This window comes from Lotus japonicus, chromosome 5 (genome assembly GCF_012489685.1).
Source record: "Lotus japonicus ecotype B-129 chromosome 5, LjGifu_v1.2".
Taxonomy (NCBI): domain Eukaryota; kingdom Viridiplantae; phylum Streptophyta; class Magnoliopsida; order Fabales; family Fabaceae; genus Lotus; species Lotus japonicus.
Genome location: NC_080045.1, coordinates 39,425,565 through 39,438,754, shown reverse-complemented (window position 1 = coordinate 39,438,754; position 13,190 = coordinate 39,425,565). Strand labels below are relative to the sequence as shown.

Genomic DNA, 13,190 nt, shown 5'->3' with positions numbered 1-13,190 from the left:
TCTTTAGCTCTTCTCCCCACTTTGCCTTACAAACTGTTATTGTCGCCGTAAAATTCTCGAAGCCATAGGGTGATTGATGCATTCCTTGAACTAAATAACCGTGGTTGTATCTTGCATATCCAGGAGAATAATGATGGTGAAGGAGTTTAATCCCTATTTTTTTTTTTAAAGGAAACTGCAAATTCATTAATCAGAAATAGGCATAGAAGCCATTACGCTGGCATGAACCAAAGTTATCACCTCACTAGGGACCTCTTCCAACCTAACTATATCAGTATACTTGGAAGCGGTACCAGCTAAGTAATCAGCATCATAATTGCCCCCACGGCGAACAAAAGACAAGTCAACATAATCAAAAGATCTAGATAACATAAAACAATCACTAACAATACTAGATAAATACGAACGGCCATCTGGAGGTTTCTTCCAGAGCTGGAACAACTGCAGACAATCCGTCTCAAAAACCACCCGACGAAGCCCCATCTGAAGAGCCAGTTGCATAGACCAGGGGAAGCCAAAGCCTCCCCAAGGATAGGTGAAGCTGCATGGAGAAGGTATTGTGCTGCAGAAGCAAGGACCTCACCCATCATATTCCTCACAATCAAACCACAACCCACCATTCCCGTGGTAGCCACAACTGCATCAAAATTCAGCTTGTAGATACCACGGGGTGGTCGTGCCCAAGATGCCTGCAACAACGGAGCTGGTCTAGGTACCATCGTAACCTCTGTCACCGGCATAGCAGCTAGCATGGAACGTCGCTGAATCACCACCGCTACTGGCACATGAATCTCACCATCACGGAAAACAACTCGGTTGCGCATCTCCCATAGCGCGTACACTCCATCCTGCCAAAGTGCGAGCGCATCATCATCGGCTGCTTGGAAGAAATCCGCCAAAAAATCCTCCATCGAGATAAAACCGTGCACACGAAGGGAAAGGGGAGAGCCAAACCAGATATTCTGGGCCACAGGAGACACAAACAAGTGAAACACAGTCTCCTCATCATTAGCACACAGAGGACACAAGGGATCAACATCCATGCCCATCCGACGAAGCGCGACACAGACCGGAAGTAAAGATGACACCACACGCCACACCACCTCCTTGCAATGGGGCTGGGCACTAGTACGCCAGAACTTCTTCCACAAAGGAGCTGGAAGCGATGGCTGTGTAGAGGTTGACGAGCAAGCGCCAAGAAGTTTCCTGCGAACAAAAATATAACCAAATTTGGAATAATAATTGCCATCAACAGTTTCTGGCCACATTAGAGTATCAACACTACCATTCAAAGGCAAAGGAATTTGTAAAATATGAGATATAGTGACGGGGTGAAAAATAAAATCCACCAAAGCATGCTTCCAAGTTTTGGACGTATGATCAATCAAATGAGTGACCTTGGACACCCCAAATTCAGCCATTAAATCCTGACTACATATAACAGGTAACCCCTGAGGCAGCCACAGATCATTAAGAATATCCCTATTTGTTTTGTTGTCTCCAGTTTTAGTATATACTAAGGTACGAGATTTATGTGTTCAGGGACTCAAATGAGTAAATTAGCTTCAAAATGGTCGAAGTGAAAACTATTGGGGTAAAATTACAATAGTTATGGCTTTAAAAATTTGATGGACTAAATATGCTTAGAAAATTTTGGGGGGCCTAAAATCACACAACAATACAAGAGCATCTCCAATGTAAGGTTCTTAGTTCTTATTTTTGAGTTAAGAACTAAGAATTGAGTTCTTAACCATTGGAGAGGATGACGTGGAGTTCTTAGTTCTTAAAAAAAACTAGGTTCTTATGTAAGAAGTTTTACTTTTTGAGTTCTTAGCATATAAAATTAATTTTTTTTTCTCTCTCTCTCGTTCATTTAATTTAACTCTCTCGTTCATTTAATTTAAGTATTAAATTTAAATCAAAATTATATGAAAATAAAAAATATTAATATAATGGTATTATGGGACCGGATGAATAATGCTAAGAACTAAGAATTTATGGTTGAAGCAAAATCTGCAAAGAGTTGCTTAAGTACGTATGGCAGTATGAGCCCACATAAATAGTGCTAAAAACTAAGAACTAGCATTGGAGCGACCAAAAGTGCAGACAAGCATTTATTTTTCTGAGAATAATTTTTTAAAAATGATTTGAAAATTTTGTAATACTGAAATATTTGAAAAATAAAATAAATTTCTCACCATAACAATTGAAACCTTACTACTCACCGATTTCAATTGATAGGATTTAGGTTAGTTGTGTATTATGACATCTGCCATTTCTTCTAGTATTACTATGAAATCAGGGATGCTCTTGGCTCGGGCGACTACTTCGGTGCCCTATCAAGTAATTGTGTATTGGCACACATATTTCTATATATGGGCTAAGATCAATCACCTCGACATCATTTGCTCTATTCCACTAGAATCCATTGTTTGTGAACTCACTCGGAGAGGAATTGGTGTTATAAATAGAATGATGGATGTATGAATTGCAAGTCTCTTTCCATTTTTCTTCATAATGTGCCTTTCTTGATAGGCACAAATTGAAAATGTGCATATCTAGATTTTTTTTTCTGGTCGACTCGTTTCATCTAGCAATTTAAACAATTTAAATTCAACGCGATTTGGATTATCCATTGGGTCGTATGAAGAAAAAAAAGGCCCTTGTTCTAAGTGTGGTCCATATCCTACAAGAGTCACCTAAAAATCCTAGCTTGTAGCCTTTATATACAAATGCTTAGTGTTATGAACAGTTGCCATATTAGTACTATTATTCTCACTTCTCAGACTAATTATTGTTAGTCCTTCAAACTAGTCGGCAAGGGCAATTGAAGAAGGACGTTTTCTGTAGCTACTGGTACAAGTTTCTTTCCGCAATCAATTACACAAACTTTCTCCCTATGGACCATCGTAGGAGTGGAATTTCCAATGTCCAAAAGGATAAAGAGCTGAATAACAACATTGCAGAAATGTTAAAAGGTAAGATTGACACCAATTATGGGCTTAGAATTGAGTGATTAAACTTGATTGATGAACCCTAAATAAGCCTACTTATAGGCATTCTCCCCATGACAATCTTGCTCAATCCCACAACATCAACTTCTTGGTGAGGCAATTAAGCTCTTGCAGCAATGTATTTTTTGCTTAACTTTTTAATACACAAGAATCGAATCTGAATTATTTTTAAGGGAAATTTAATATGTACCATTTGAATCAACTAGTGCCGGTAAGCCGACTTAAACCCTAAGTCATTATTAGTCATTAATTGATGAATCTCAAAGAAGCCAGCCCATAATCATTCAAGTTGCCAACTAGTTAGCCAAATCAATTGCTTTCATCAAATTCCTTGTCACGTTAAGTGTATGACTGGTATTCGATCCATACTCTGTCTTATTTGTTGTGCTATTAATACGATGATGAGGACCCAAAGAGAAAATCCAAATTAAAGTGGTTACTTTCACTGGCACATGGCTCCAAAATGAGACAGGACTTCCTAGAATAGATATGCATGATATATCCGTATCTCATATCATATTTTATAACTTGACATATATCTTTATTGTACTTACACTAAATTTGTGGTTCATGGTTGAGAAGCAATTGAAGAAGTGAATATTTCAATTCTGAGAACACAAGAGGAATGAATCTCGGGGGGGCCTGAACAATTTCAGCTGATCGACTTTGAAGAGCTGGTAGACATTGTTATCAAATTTAATTATTTGGCTGATTAGTTCTTCTTTTTTCTTATTTTATCATCAAATTCACTCGTCGGCTAGCTGCACCATGATACTAAACTGAGAATAATGACTTTGTTGGGTCCATTGCATTTTATATATAACAAAAAACAATTTATATGATTGGAATTCCTGTGAGAATCTGACAGTAAAATAGGCCAGTGATGTTTGAAATTAGGAACCGTTGCAGAAGAGCACTCATAAGAATTAGTAAAATAAATAAATAATCGACATACAATTTAAAACACGATATACCTTCGTAAGCTACATTAAATGATTACATGTCTCCAACCACAAAATTAAACACGCCCTTAGTGAGCTACACCCTCCGATCACATATATAAGCAAAAAAGATATTTTAGATTCATTCATTTAATAAATGTATCTAACCATTAATAATGACTAGATACATTCATTAAATGAATTAACCTAAAATGTGTGTTTTGCTTATATATGTGACCGGAGGGTGTATATATGAAGACATTTTGCAGGTGAAACTTAATGTGGCAGTCTGACATATACTCCCTCCGGTCCTTTTTATAAGAAACACTTTGGCAATTTTTTTTTGGTCCTTTTTATAAGAAACACTTTTATAAAATTAAGTCAAATAATCAATTCCAATGCAAAGAGGCATATTCTCAATGCAAAAATTTGGAGGAAAATTGCAAGCACACAATAGGCATGATCAACATTTATGGTAATTAATGTGATTGTTATTGTAAAAAGGAAAAAACATCATTGGAATTAAACATAATAGTTTATTTTATAAAAAATATATGTTTCCTTGGTTCGTGTGATTTGGCCAATTTTTTTTTTATAAAAATGACCGGAGGGAGTATCTATATAATTTGAGTTATCATTATTAATTATTCTATGCCAAATTGCATTATTCTTTCTATTTTTGGATAAGGTTTTAAGTTTTAATTGTGTTCATAGCACAGTAGCACACTGACACTAATGACAAGTTTTCAGTAAGAAATAAATCACACATGTTCTTTTATAACAAACCCGTTTGATTGAAGAAACCTGAAGCATAAAAGTAGGTGATGAAGTAGCCATATGCACTGTATATGTTTAATTTTTTTTTCACAATTCCTTCCCTTCAGCTGCCATTCATTTCCATCGATGCGTGTGTGCTAACTGCTTTTGTTGCTTACCTTGCCACTATAGCAATCATATATAATTATTGAAGCCCAAAGTCCAAAATTGTGATTTGACATTTGAAGAAAAATGAAATTTGAAGGGTTCAGCCTTATATATACCCAAAAAAGTCAAACATATATAAACCTCCCCGAGCAAAGACCAAAATTTGTGAGTAGATAAGCAAATAAATTGAAGAAGTGTTTGATTCTATTTGTAAATTCGAGTACGTATATGGAAATCATGCTGTAATTTATTTCAAAAGTTAATTTTGATCTGAGAAGAAACTTCAAGTATTTTTTAACAGCGAAAGAAATTCCGAAATTCCCGAATTGATTACGATGAAAAAGAACACAATTCAAATAATGCCACTTTTCCTTTAGACATCTCTCTTCTCTGTATGAAAAAAATATTCTGATTGAAAATTTTATGGTTCAAAGCTAAGCTGAAATGATAAATTGGTGACAACTCATAAAGGCTAAGGGATGGTTAATTAAAAATAGTATATATAGAACGCGTGAAAAAATGCATACTACTGATCGGTGGATTAGTATCTATAAAAGTATATCCATGTCTTTTGGCCCCGTTTGGAAAAATAGCTTAATTAATTGTTTATGGGTATAACCGCTTATGAGCATAAGTGCTTATATGACATAAGCGCTTATTCATATGCTATTTTAAAAACTTTATTGAAATAAATTGAAAATAAGCTATATATAAGCATAAACTCTTTTTCATAAGCTATCCTGAATAGCTTATGAAAATAAGCTTAAAACAGTTTATGGTATACCATAAGTTGTTTGTATAAGCTGTTCCAATCACTGGCATAAGGGCTTATGCTATCAGATAAACTCAATTAAGCTCTTTCAAACGAGACATTTATCTATTAGTATAAGGTTTTAAAATAATTTATTCATAACATAATATTAGAGTCTTTATGACCAAGTCGTTTAGAGTCCATCTTTGCTGCCTCTCAATTTTTCTAATAAAAAGACTTGAATTTCATCTCATGGCAGATGAGTCCGGGCATTGTCCATGCTTCAAACTCAAATAAACTCTTACTTAAAGAGTGTGCTAAAAATATAATCATTGATCACGTGCTTTTTACCAAACAGCTTAACGTTTTTGAGATTATTGGTTCTTAGCAGTATCATCTACCAAATAGTTAAATGTTAAGAATTCAAATATTAGTTGAAGTATTATATTTCGTTAAGAACCGTTGAAATGAAGATTTTAGAATATATATATATATATATATATATATATATATATATATATATGTTAAGAATTCAAATATTAGTTGAAGTATTATATTTCGTTAAAAACCGTTGAAATGAAGATTTTAGAATATATATATATATATATATATATATATATATATATATATATATATATATATATATATATATATATATACCCAATGCCTTAAGTTATTAGTAAAGATTTAGTGTTCAAATTTTTTGCGGTGTTCGATATTTTGAGCTCCCCAATTTATCAACAAAATGCTATGATATTTTATGATGATTAGAAGTTAGAACTATATCATCATACTTTCGAAAAAAAAAAAACTTCTAATCATCATAAAATGAATTAGTTAGCCAATTTATCAACAAAATGTGTATATAGTTGTGTACTGCACATGTTAGTTCGGTATATACAAATTAGTTTAACTATTTATATTTAATTAATTAGTTAGCCAATATATATAATGAATGGACTCACTTAAAGTCCAAATATTCCACTATCTAATTTATTTATTTTTCCATTTCAAAAAAAATAATGTATTTAGTTTTCGGCTTCCACTATCTAATTTAAGAAGCCGTTCCACGTGGTCTCATGTGTTTCTTCCGGGAGCCCGATCTCTCCCGTTTTGGTGGTTATATAGATTTACCTCATTATTATATATATATATATATGAATTTATTTTGTTTTTTTTCATGAGCATATATGGATTTAATGTATATCCACACTGACATTATATAATTGTTTGTCACATTAGAAAATAAATTTTAATTTAATTAATATAATAAATCATGTAATTGTTTAACTGATGTATATAATTCACTAATGAATTTCTTCTTAATAAAATAAATAAAAGTAGGTTAAGCAATTCCTAAATGTGCTTTTAAATGCATATTTTTTTTAAAATACATTTGTAATCTAGGGCGCTTTGGAATATATATGTATGTATATAAATAAATATATAGAGGTCAAACTAGTTTCATATAATAATGTAACTAATGCATCAAATCGTTTCAACCATGTTCTTCGTTTTCTTTAGCCAAACGGCTGATCATGTTCTAATAAACATATTATATATATTTCTATTCAAAAAAAAAAACATATTATATATATTCCCTTCTTCCAATTAAGCTAGTTGACATGAGTTTTACCAAATTATACGAAAAAAGTTCTTCCTATAGCTAGCTAGTTTTGTTTATTATACTATATAATTTGCCGTTGTGATGGATTCTTAGTTAGTGGTGCTATAAATGTATGAGAATAATAAGTTTGACGTCGCGACAGATCGATCACTACAAAAAAATGTATTTTTAGTGGCATTGATATTGTTAAGTTGTGGCATTTATTAAATGCCCCAAGTGCTATTAGTGGCATTCACCTTTAAGTGCCTCTATTACAGGTGCCACAACTGTTTTGTGACATTTTTTGCTTAAATGCCGGTTTTGTATGCCACAAATCAATTACTGACACAGTTTAAATGCCACAAAAGTGCAACAAGATCCAAACTTCACAGCTAGGCTTCCGCAGGTAATTTCACAGCAAATCATTTCCTAAATCATTTTGCAACAGAAAAATTTGTAGGTAAATACACAGATAATTTGTGTATATACTTTTCCAAATAAATTTGCAAGAAATCACAGGATGATAATTCCTTTTATTTCTACAATCATCTTCTCGTGCAGGAACTAAACCGAGTAAAAGCATTCATAAATCTACATTTAAATAGTCTTCAAATTCTCTCCTCTTGAGGCAGGTGCATTTTTTCTCAAACAATAATGACGAGTGAGCATGGAACCGCACATGCTACTTGTGCAACATACTGATCAACAAATAGAGTGATCCAAGATCTTGCAGAACAGATTAAACCATAGCTTGTAGTCAAAACAAGTTTAATAATGAATATAATAGAAGAACATGTTCAAATCAAGTTAATTGCCAAGAGGTCTAGCCAAACCTTTAAGGCTAATCAAGAATAAGAGTATTACCATGTTAAGGTCTAGCATGATCACCGAAAGTTCTGCTTAAATTCCAAGGAGCGTGCATTCATGTGTCATATTCATCACTGCAAATCTTAGGATAAAGAAAGTGAAATTAGTCTATCTTTAAGACGAAACATATACTGTTTTACAAGTCAATTACATTCCCTTTTAATTATGAATCTACACTTTTACCTTAAGAATATAGTCAATGATCACACGCATCTTTAGTCCTTCATGTAATGCAACTATAGCCTGCACAATTTTGAATGGATAACATGCATAGAAATAATGCAGATTCCTTGCTGAAGAGTATATTAACAGTTTATACGATATTGAATCATGATTTGGTGAGTTTCAAATGCCTAATTTTTATCACTGCAATAAACAAACATGAAACTCATGTCAAGGCAAAATTGGAAGATGTGACTAACATTTCAATATCCCAACAACCTAGATATTAATGCATAATAAACCATGCACAGATTAACAATGAGCAGAAAGAAAAGAAAGTGATTTGACCTCTACAGAAATAATAAAATTCAGACCCTTTATATAACCGCTCCTCCAAAAGAGTACCAACACAGCCATTGGAAACAATCTTTCCCCTAAGGTGGCACTGAAACAAACCAAAACAAGATGTGCAAAAGCAGAATTTAAATGGCTTTACACAAGTAATGAACTTGCTAACTTATGCAAATTCAGCCACATAGTGATCCATTTCACTTGAACTATTATTGTAATGAAGAAATGTTTAATGTCAAAGCTTGTGATCCTAATGAACTTCAATGACAGCGTATCACTTTCAATTTATTTCCCCTTCTTTTTCTAGTTGAAAGGAACACTTCGTATAAGAAATAAAAAATTTAATTGAAGGCATAAATCAACTATGGCACAAATAGATTGACTCACCTTCTCAGACACCATCCGAACACAGCTTAAAAGAAGCATTTTGCTAGCAACTTGCCCTGTAGCAACTGGATGTAAAAGAGTAAGTTTCCCATTAAAAACCCCTTTATTTACCAGGAGTTACAAACAAACTTGTGGGCCTCAGGTCAAAGGTTCCAATTGATTTACCATAAGTCTGAGAAATTAACTATCAAATATGAGAAATTAAATATTTAACAACATAATTTGTTGACTAAGCATCAAATAAAGATGACAATAACCTATTCTTATTTGTTTATTCTGTCCACCATAGATACCCATTCTCATTTCATCACAGTTGCAATTACTATGAAATGAAATGCTAACAGAGTCAGATTCCCATTAAAAACTTCTATCTATCATCAATGCATAGATATGAAATGCTAAAAATAAGCATATATCCTATAAATATGACATATATGATACTCAATACATATTTATATTTCTGTTATAGAAACTTTGTAATCAAAGTGCAGCACAACACTATTGTCAAAGCAAGGAAAGTTCAATAAGACCAAATGACCCCTAAAAGTAACAACACAAATATCCCATCCACGAGATAGAAAATTCAGTATAAGAATAGATGAACATCTTCATATTCATCAAAGTAGTTTTGAAATATAAGAACATGAGAACTCATTTGTGCCTATAAGTTGTTACTAAGTCTAAATGGATTCAAATCTTCTACACTTTGTTTTCAACTATTGCCATTATTGAATTTGAATAAGATAATTTATGACCTAATTCTTGACTTTTTTTCTATCAAGATTTCATCTGAAACCACTAGCTAGGTTCCTTTTACTTGATAGAAAGAGAAATCATTGTAGATATAAATCAAACTATGTAACATCAAATTAAAACAGATCTAACAATGGAGAAGCAGAAGATAGATAGAAGCAAGATATTGCAATGAGTAGTATTTAGTAGTGCCAAGTGAAAGTAGAACTTGCATAAGGTAATTTCATAAAACACCCATACTCTGACCCTCTCAACAATCAAAAACAGGGATACATATGAAGCAGTAATTTCATCAAACACCTGGCATGCATGCGCGCACAAACACACATAGACACTTGTTTTACACGATTTCCTCAACAATCAAGCGAAGCGAAACATAGAAGTGAAAGCAAACACAACGAGTGAGAGATTAAAGCATGCAATTAAGGTTAAGATGGTTTGATTTTACCTGCTTCAGTGAGCAACAAACGATGTCACGTTCGATTCTCCCACACAATCAACTCTATTCCAGTCTCTTATTCCTCCTTATCGTTCTTCGATTCTGCTTTGTTGCACGCCACCACGTCCTAAGCTACCACACAATACAATCGGAAAACTCAGAATTCAAAATCGGAATACTCAGAATTCAAAATCCTAAAACTCTTATGCTAATTGAAAGCAGGGAAAATTAGAGGGGAGAAGAAGCACACACATTGGAATTTAAGCAAACAGAAAAACCCTAGATACTTGAGTGAGAAATAGAACCAGTACGAGAGTGAGGCGAGGGTTAGTGGTGTTCCGGAAGCTCAGTCACGGCGGTGAAGACGACCGATGAGTGGCGTAGAGTTTCCGATGCAGTGCAGAGAGTTGTGTGAGTGAGAGATGAATGCGTGTTGGATGATTGTTCTATGTGTGAGTTCACGTTTGTTGGATGAATGCGTGATTTTCAACCGAGCTTGTTGTACAGCAAGATATATTTTTTAGGTGAGATATCACCACTTTAAAAAATTTGCTGCCAAAGTAGCTGCTAATTAGCTGCGAATGCGGTTCTAAATTAGTGGCATTCTACATAAATGCCAAAGTAATTTCCTGTCAAATAGCTACAAATTAGGTGTGAATGCGGTAGTGGCATTCTAAATAAATGCCAGAGTAATTTGCTGCCAAATAGCTACTAATTAGCTAGAAATCTGTTCTTAAATTAGTGGCATTCTAATTAAATGCCAGAATAATATAAACTAGTGGCATTTTTTGGTAAATGCCACAAATTTAGTGCCACTAAAAACAAGTTTTTTTGTAGCGATGAGGTATTTTAAGGCAACTAATTATAGGCAGCTTCTGAGTTCTAATTAACAGTTAGCGTCAAATTTGAATAGTTTTCTCTTTTGGGCTGTATCTTTTGTTGCTACCTATTTTAGGTGTGACTTTGTCATGCACGAGTTAATTATTTCGTTAAATTAAATAGGAATGACAATTTTCACTTAAAAAGGGATCCACGTGAGAATTGTTCTGTTTAGGGTTTAGATCTTGCAGAATCTCCCTATACAATAATGCAATTATAAATATTGAATTACTTATAATACAGCTAGACTTCACATTATGGATGAGTTATGCTCAAGAGAATATTTTGGTATTAGACTTCATATTTTGGATTAGTTGAATGTTGTACTTTTCACATTTCAAATTGTTTATTTCGTAAACTGTAAGACCCGGATTTGCAGAACTGGAATAAATGTTTATTTTCCGACTCACGCGTAGAATCAGTGTAAGCGTGACAGGAGTTTGCAGTTTGGGAAAGTTTAATGAAGAAGAAAGTTCAGGAATTGCTTGATGATAGTACCATAGTCGTTTTAGGAGTTAGTGCGAGTCGTCTACACACCCGCCTTATGGCGAGAGTGTCCAGAATAGGCTAATTCCGCTCTTAAAGCAACGTTTAAGTGAAATTTCAAATCCTTGAAAAAATAAGAAGTTCTCTTTATTTTTCCTTCGACCAGGGTTTCATTTCGGAATCCTGGACTGTACGCACGATAGGATTCACTTCTCGGAAGTCCGACGATGCTAATTTCTTTGCTTTAAAAACCCTAAATTCAATCACTGAATGAAGACTTTTTCTATTCGGAGCTTTTAACGAAGTTTCCATCCGCGCTGCCAGATTTCTTTCGACGTTTCCAATCTTTCTTCAGAACGAAGTTTTGTCATCTAACCTTCACAGCAAAAAGTAGTTTTTTCGGGGCAAATTAACTTAACCGCTTTTGGATCGTTTTCCCCAAATTCAAGAAACCTGTTTTGAGTTCTGGAATTCTGTCGCCAGAATCTCGCTTAGAATTCACCGATGAACGTGCTGCAAAAATCGGAATCGCGAAATATTCATTTTCCCGCGATTTCACTCTCCTATAAATAGTAAAAAAATCAAAATATCCCACCCATTCCCATTTTGAGGCCGCGAGCAAGGAGGAGAAAGGAGAGGAGAAGAACTTTGTCGTTTCTCGACCGATCTTCGAGCATTTTGTCTCTATTTCACGGCATCGAGGTAACTTGCTTGATTCTTACCTCTGATCATTCTTTTTGTCGCGTTTCTTTAGCTATTTCTGTGCTCAAAGTTTCGAGCTTTTCATAAAACTGTCCGATTTTCCTGATTTTTCTGTTGATATATCTTCTATACTTACCCAACAACCTAGAACACTCTCCGTTGTGCGCCGATTTTGATCGAGTCGCCGAGGATCTGAAAAACTGTATAAAAACCCTTTTGCGCACATATTGAAACTTTTATGTCGAAAAGTCACAATCCGACTTAGTGCCTTTAGGATTAGTTGCTACAAATGTCGTTGTGAACGTTCCCATCAAATTTGTTTTCCGAAGTTTTAACTTTGAGTTTTTGAGCTTTAATTTTGGACCAAAATGCCCCTAACTAGTCGTATTTCGACCCGGTCGTTCTAAATTTTTTTCGACAGTTTCTTTACCCTAGTTTTACCCTAAAAATACCTAGGAATTAATTTAGATCGAAGAAAAAGCGCCGGAACCCTTTTCTCCTAAGTGGCCGAGAGCATGTTTTAGGGGGGGGGGGGAATTCGTTTTTCGCGATAACTCATCCTCTCGTGCTCGATTGTTGTACTCTGAAGCTTCATACGCTTTGTCTATCGTTAGTTAACTTCGTTAGGTTCGAGTTGATGGTGTTTGACTTGATTTCTGTTTTGTTTTCTCTAAGGTTCAGTTGAAGGAACTTTGGGTACTACGGAGCTTTATTGTGAGGAAAACTTATACCGCGAGGCTGGAGCAACTCGAGGTTAGGGCAACTTACCTATTAGCTAATATTGCATGATAGGCGTCGATAAATTCGACTTGTATATTACTTTGATATTGGATATGATGATGAATTATTGCGATGTTGTTTTCATAACATGTGTTGTTGATGTTGTATTAAATTATGCGCCTTGACGCGATTTCGGAGCGAAGAATCA

The 13,190-nt window shown here is 34.3% G+C and overlaps 1 protein-coding gene and 1 long non-coding RNA gene across 11 annotated transcripts; both read right to left on the bottom strand.

Annotated features, from left to right (window-relative positions):
- Positions 1–186: 186 nt before the first annotated feature.
- On the bottom strand, positions 187–1,421 carry LOC130719529 (uncharacterized). The gene is made up of 2 exons (XM_057570149.1): positions 469–1,421; positions 187–361 (listed from the first exon to the last, which is right to left on the bottom strand). The coding sequence occupies exons 1-2, from the start codon at positions 1,419–1,421 to the stop codon at positions 187–189; spliced, it is 1,128 nt and encodes a 375-aa protein (XP_057426132.1).
- A 6,158-nt stretch (positions 1,422–7,579) lies between these two features.
- LOC130721289 (uncharacterized) lies at positions 7,580–10,700 on the bottom strand. Of its 10 annotated transcripts, none has more exons than XR_009013388.1 (7): positions 10,507–10,700; positions 10,205–10,327; positions 9,004–9,068; positions 8,614–8,710; positions 8,287–8,469; positions 8,101–8,185; positions 7,580–7,962 (listed from the first exon to the last, which is right to left on the bottom strand). It is a non-coding gene; the product is annotated as an uncharacterized LOC130721289 (long non-coding RNA). The 10 variants fall into 10 exon arrangements; XR_009013394.1 differs by having other exon boundaries at positions 7,581–7,962; positions 8,287–8,346; XR_009013392.1 differs by having other exon boundaries at positions 7,581–7,962; positions 8,640–8,710.
- Between the last annotated feature and the right edge of the window lie 2,490 nt (positions 10,701–13,190).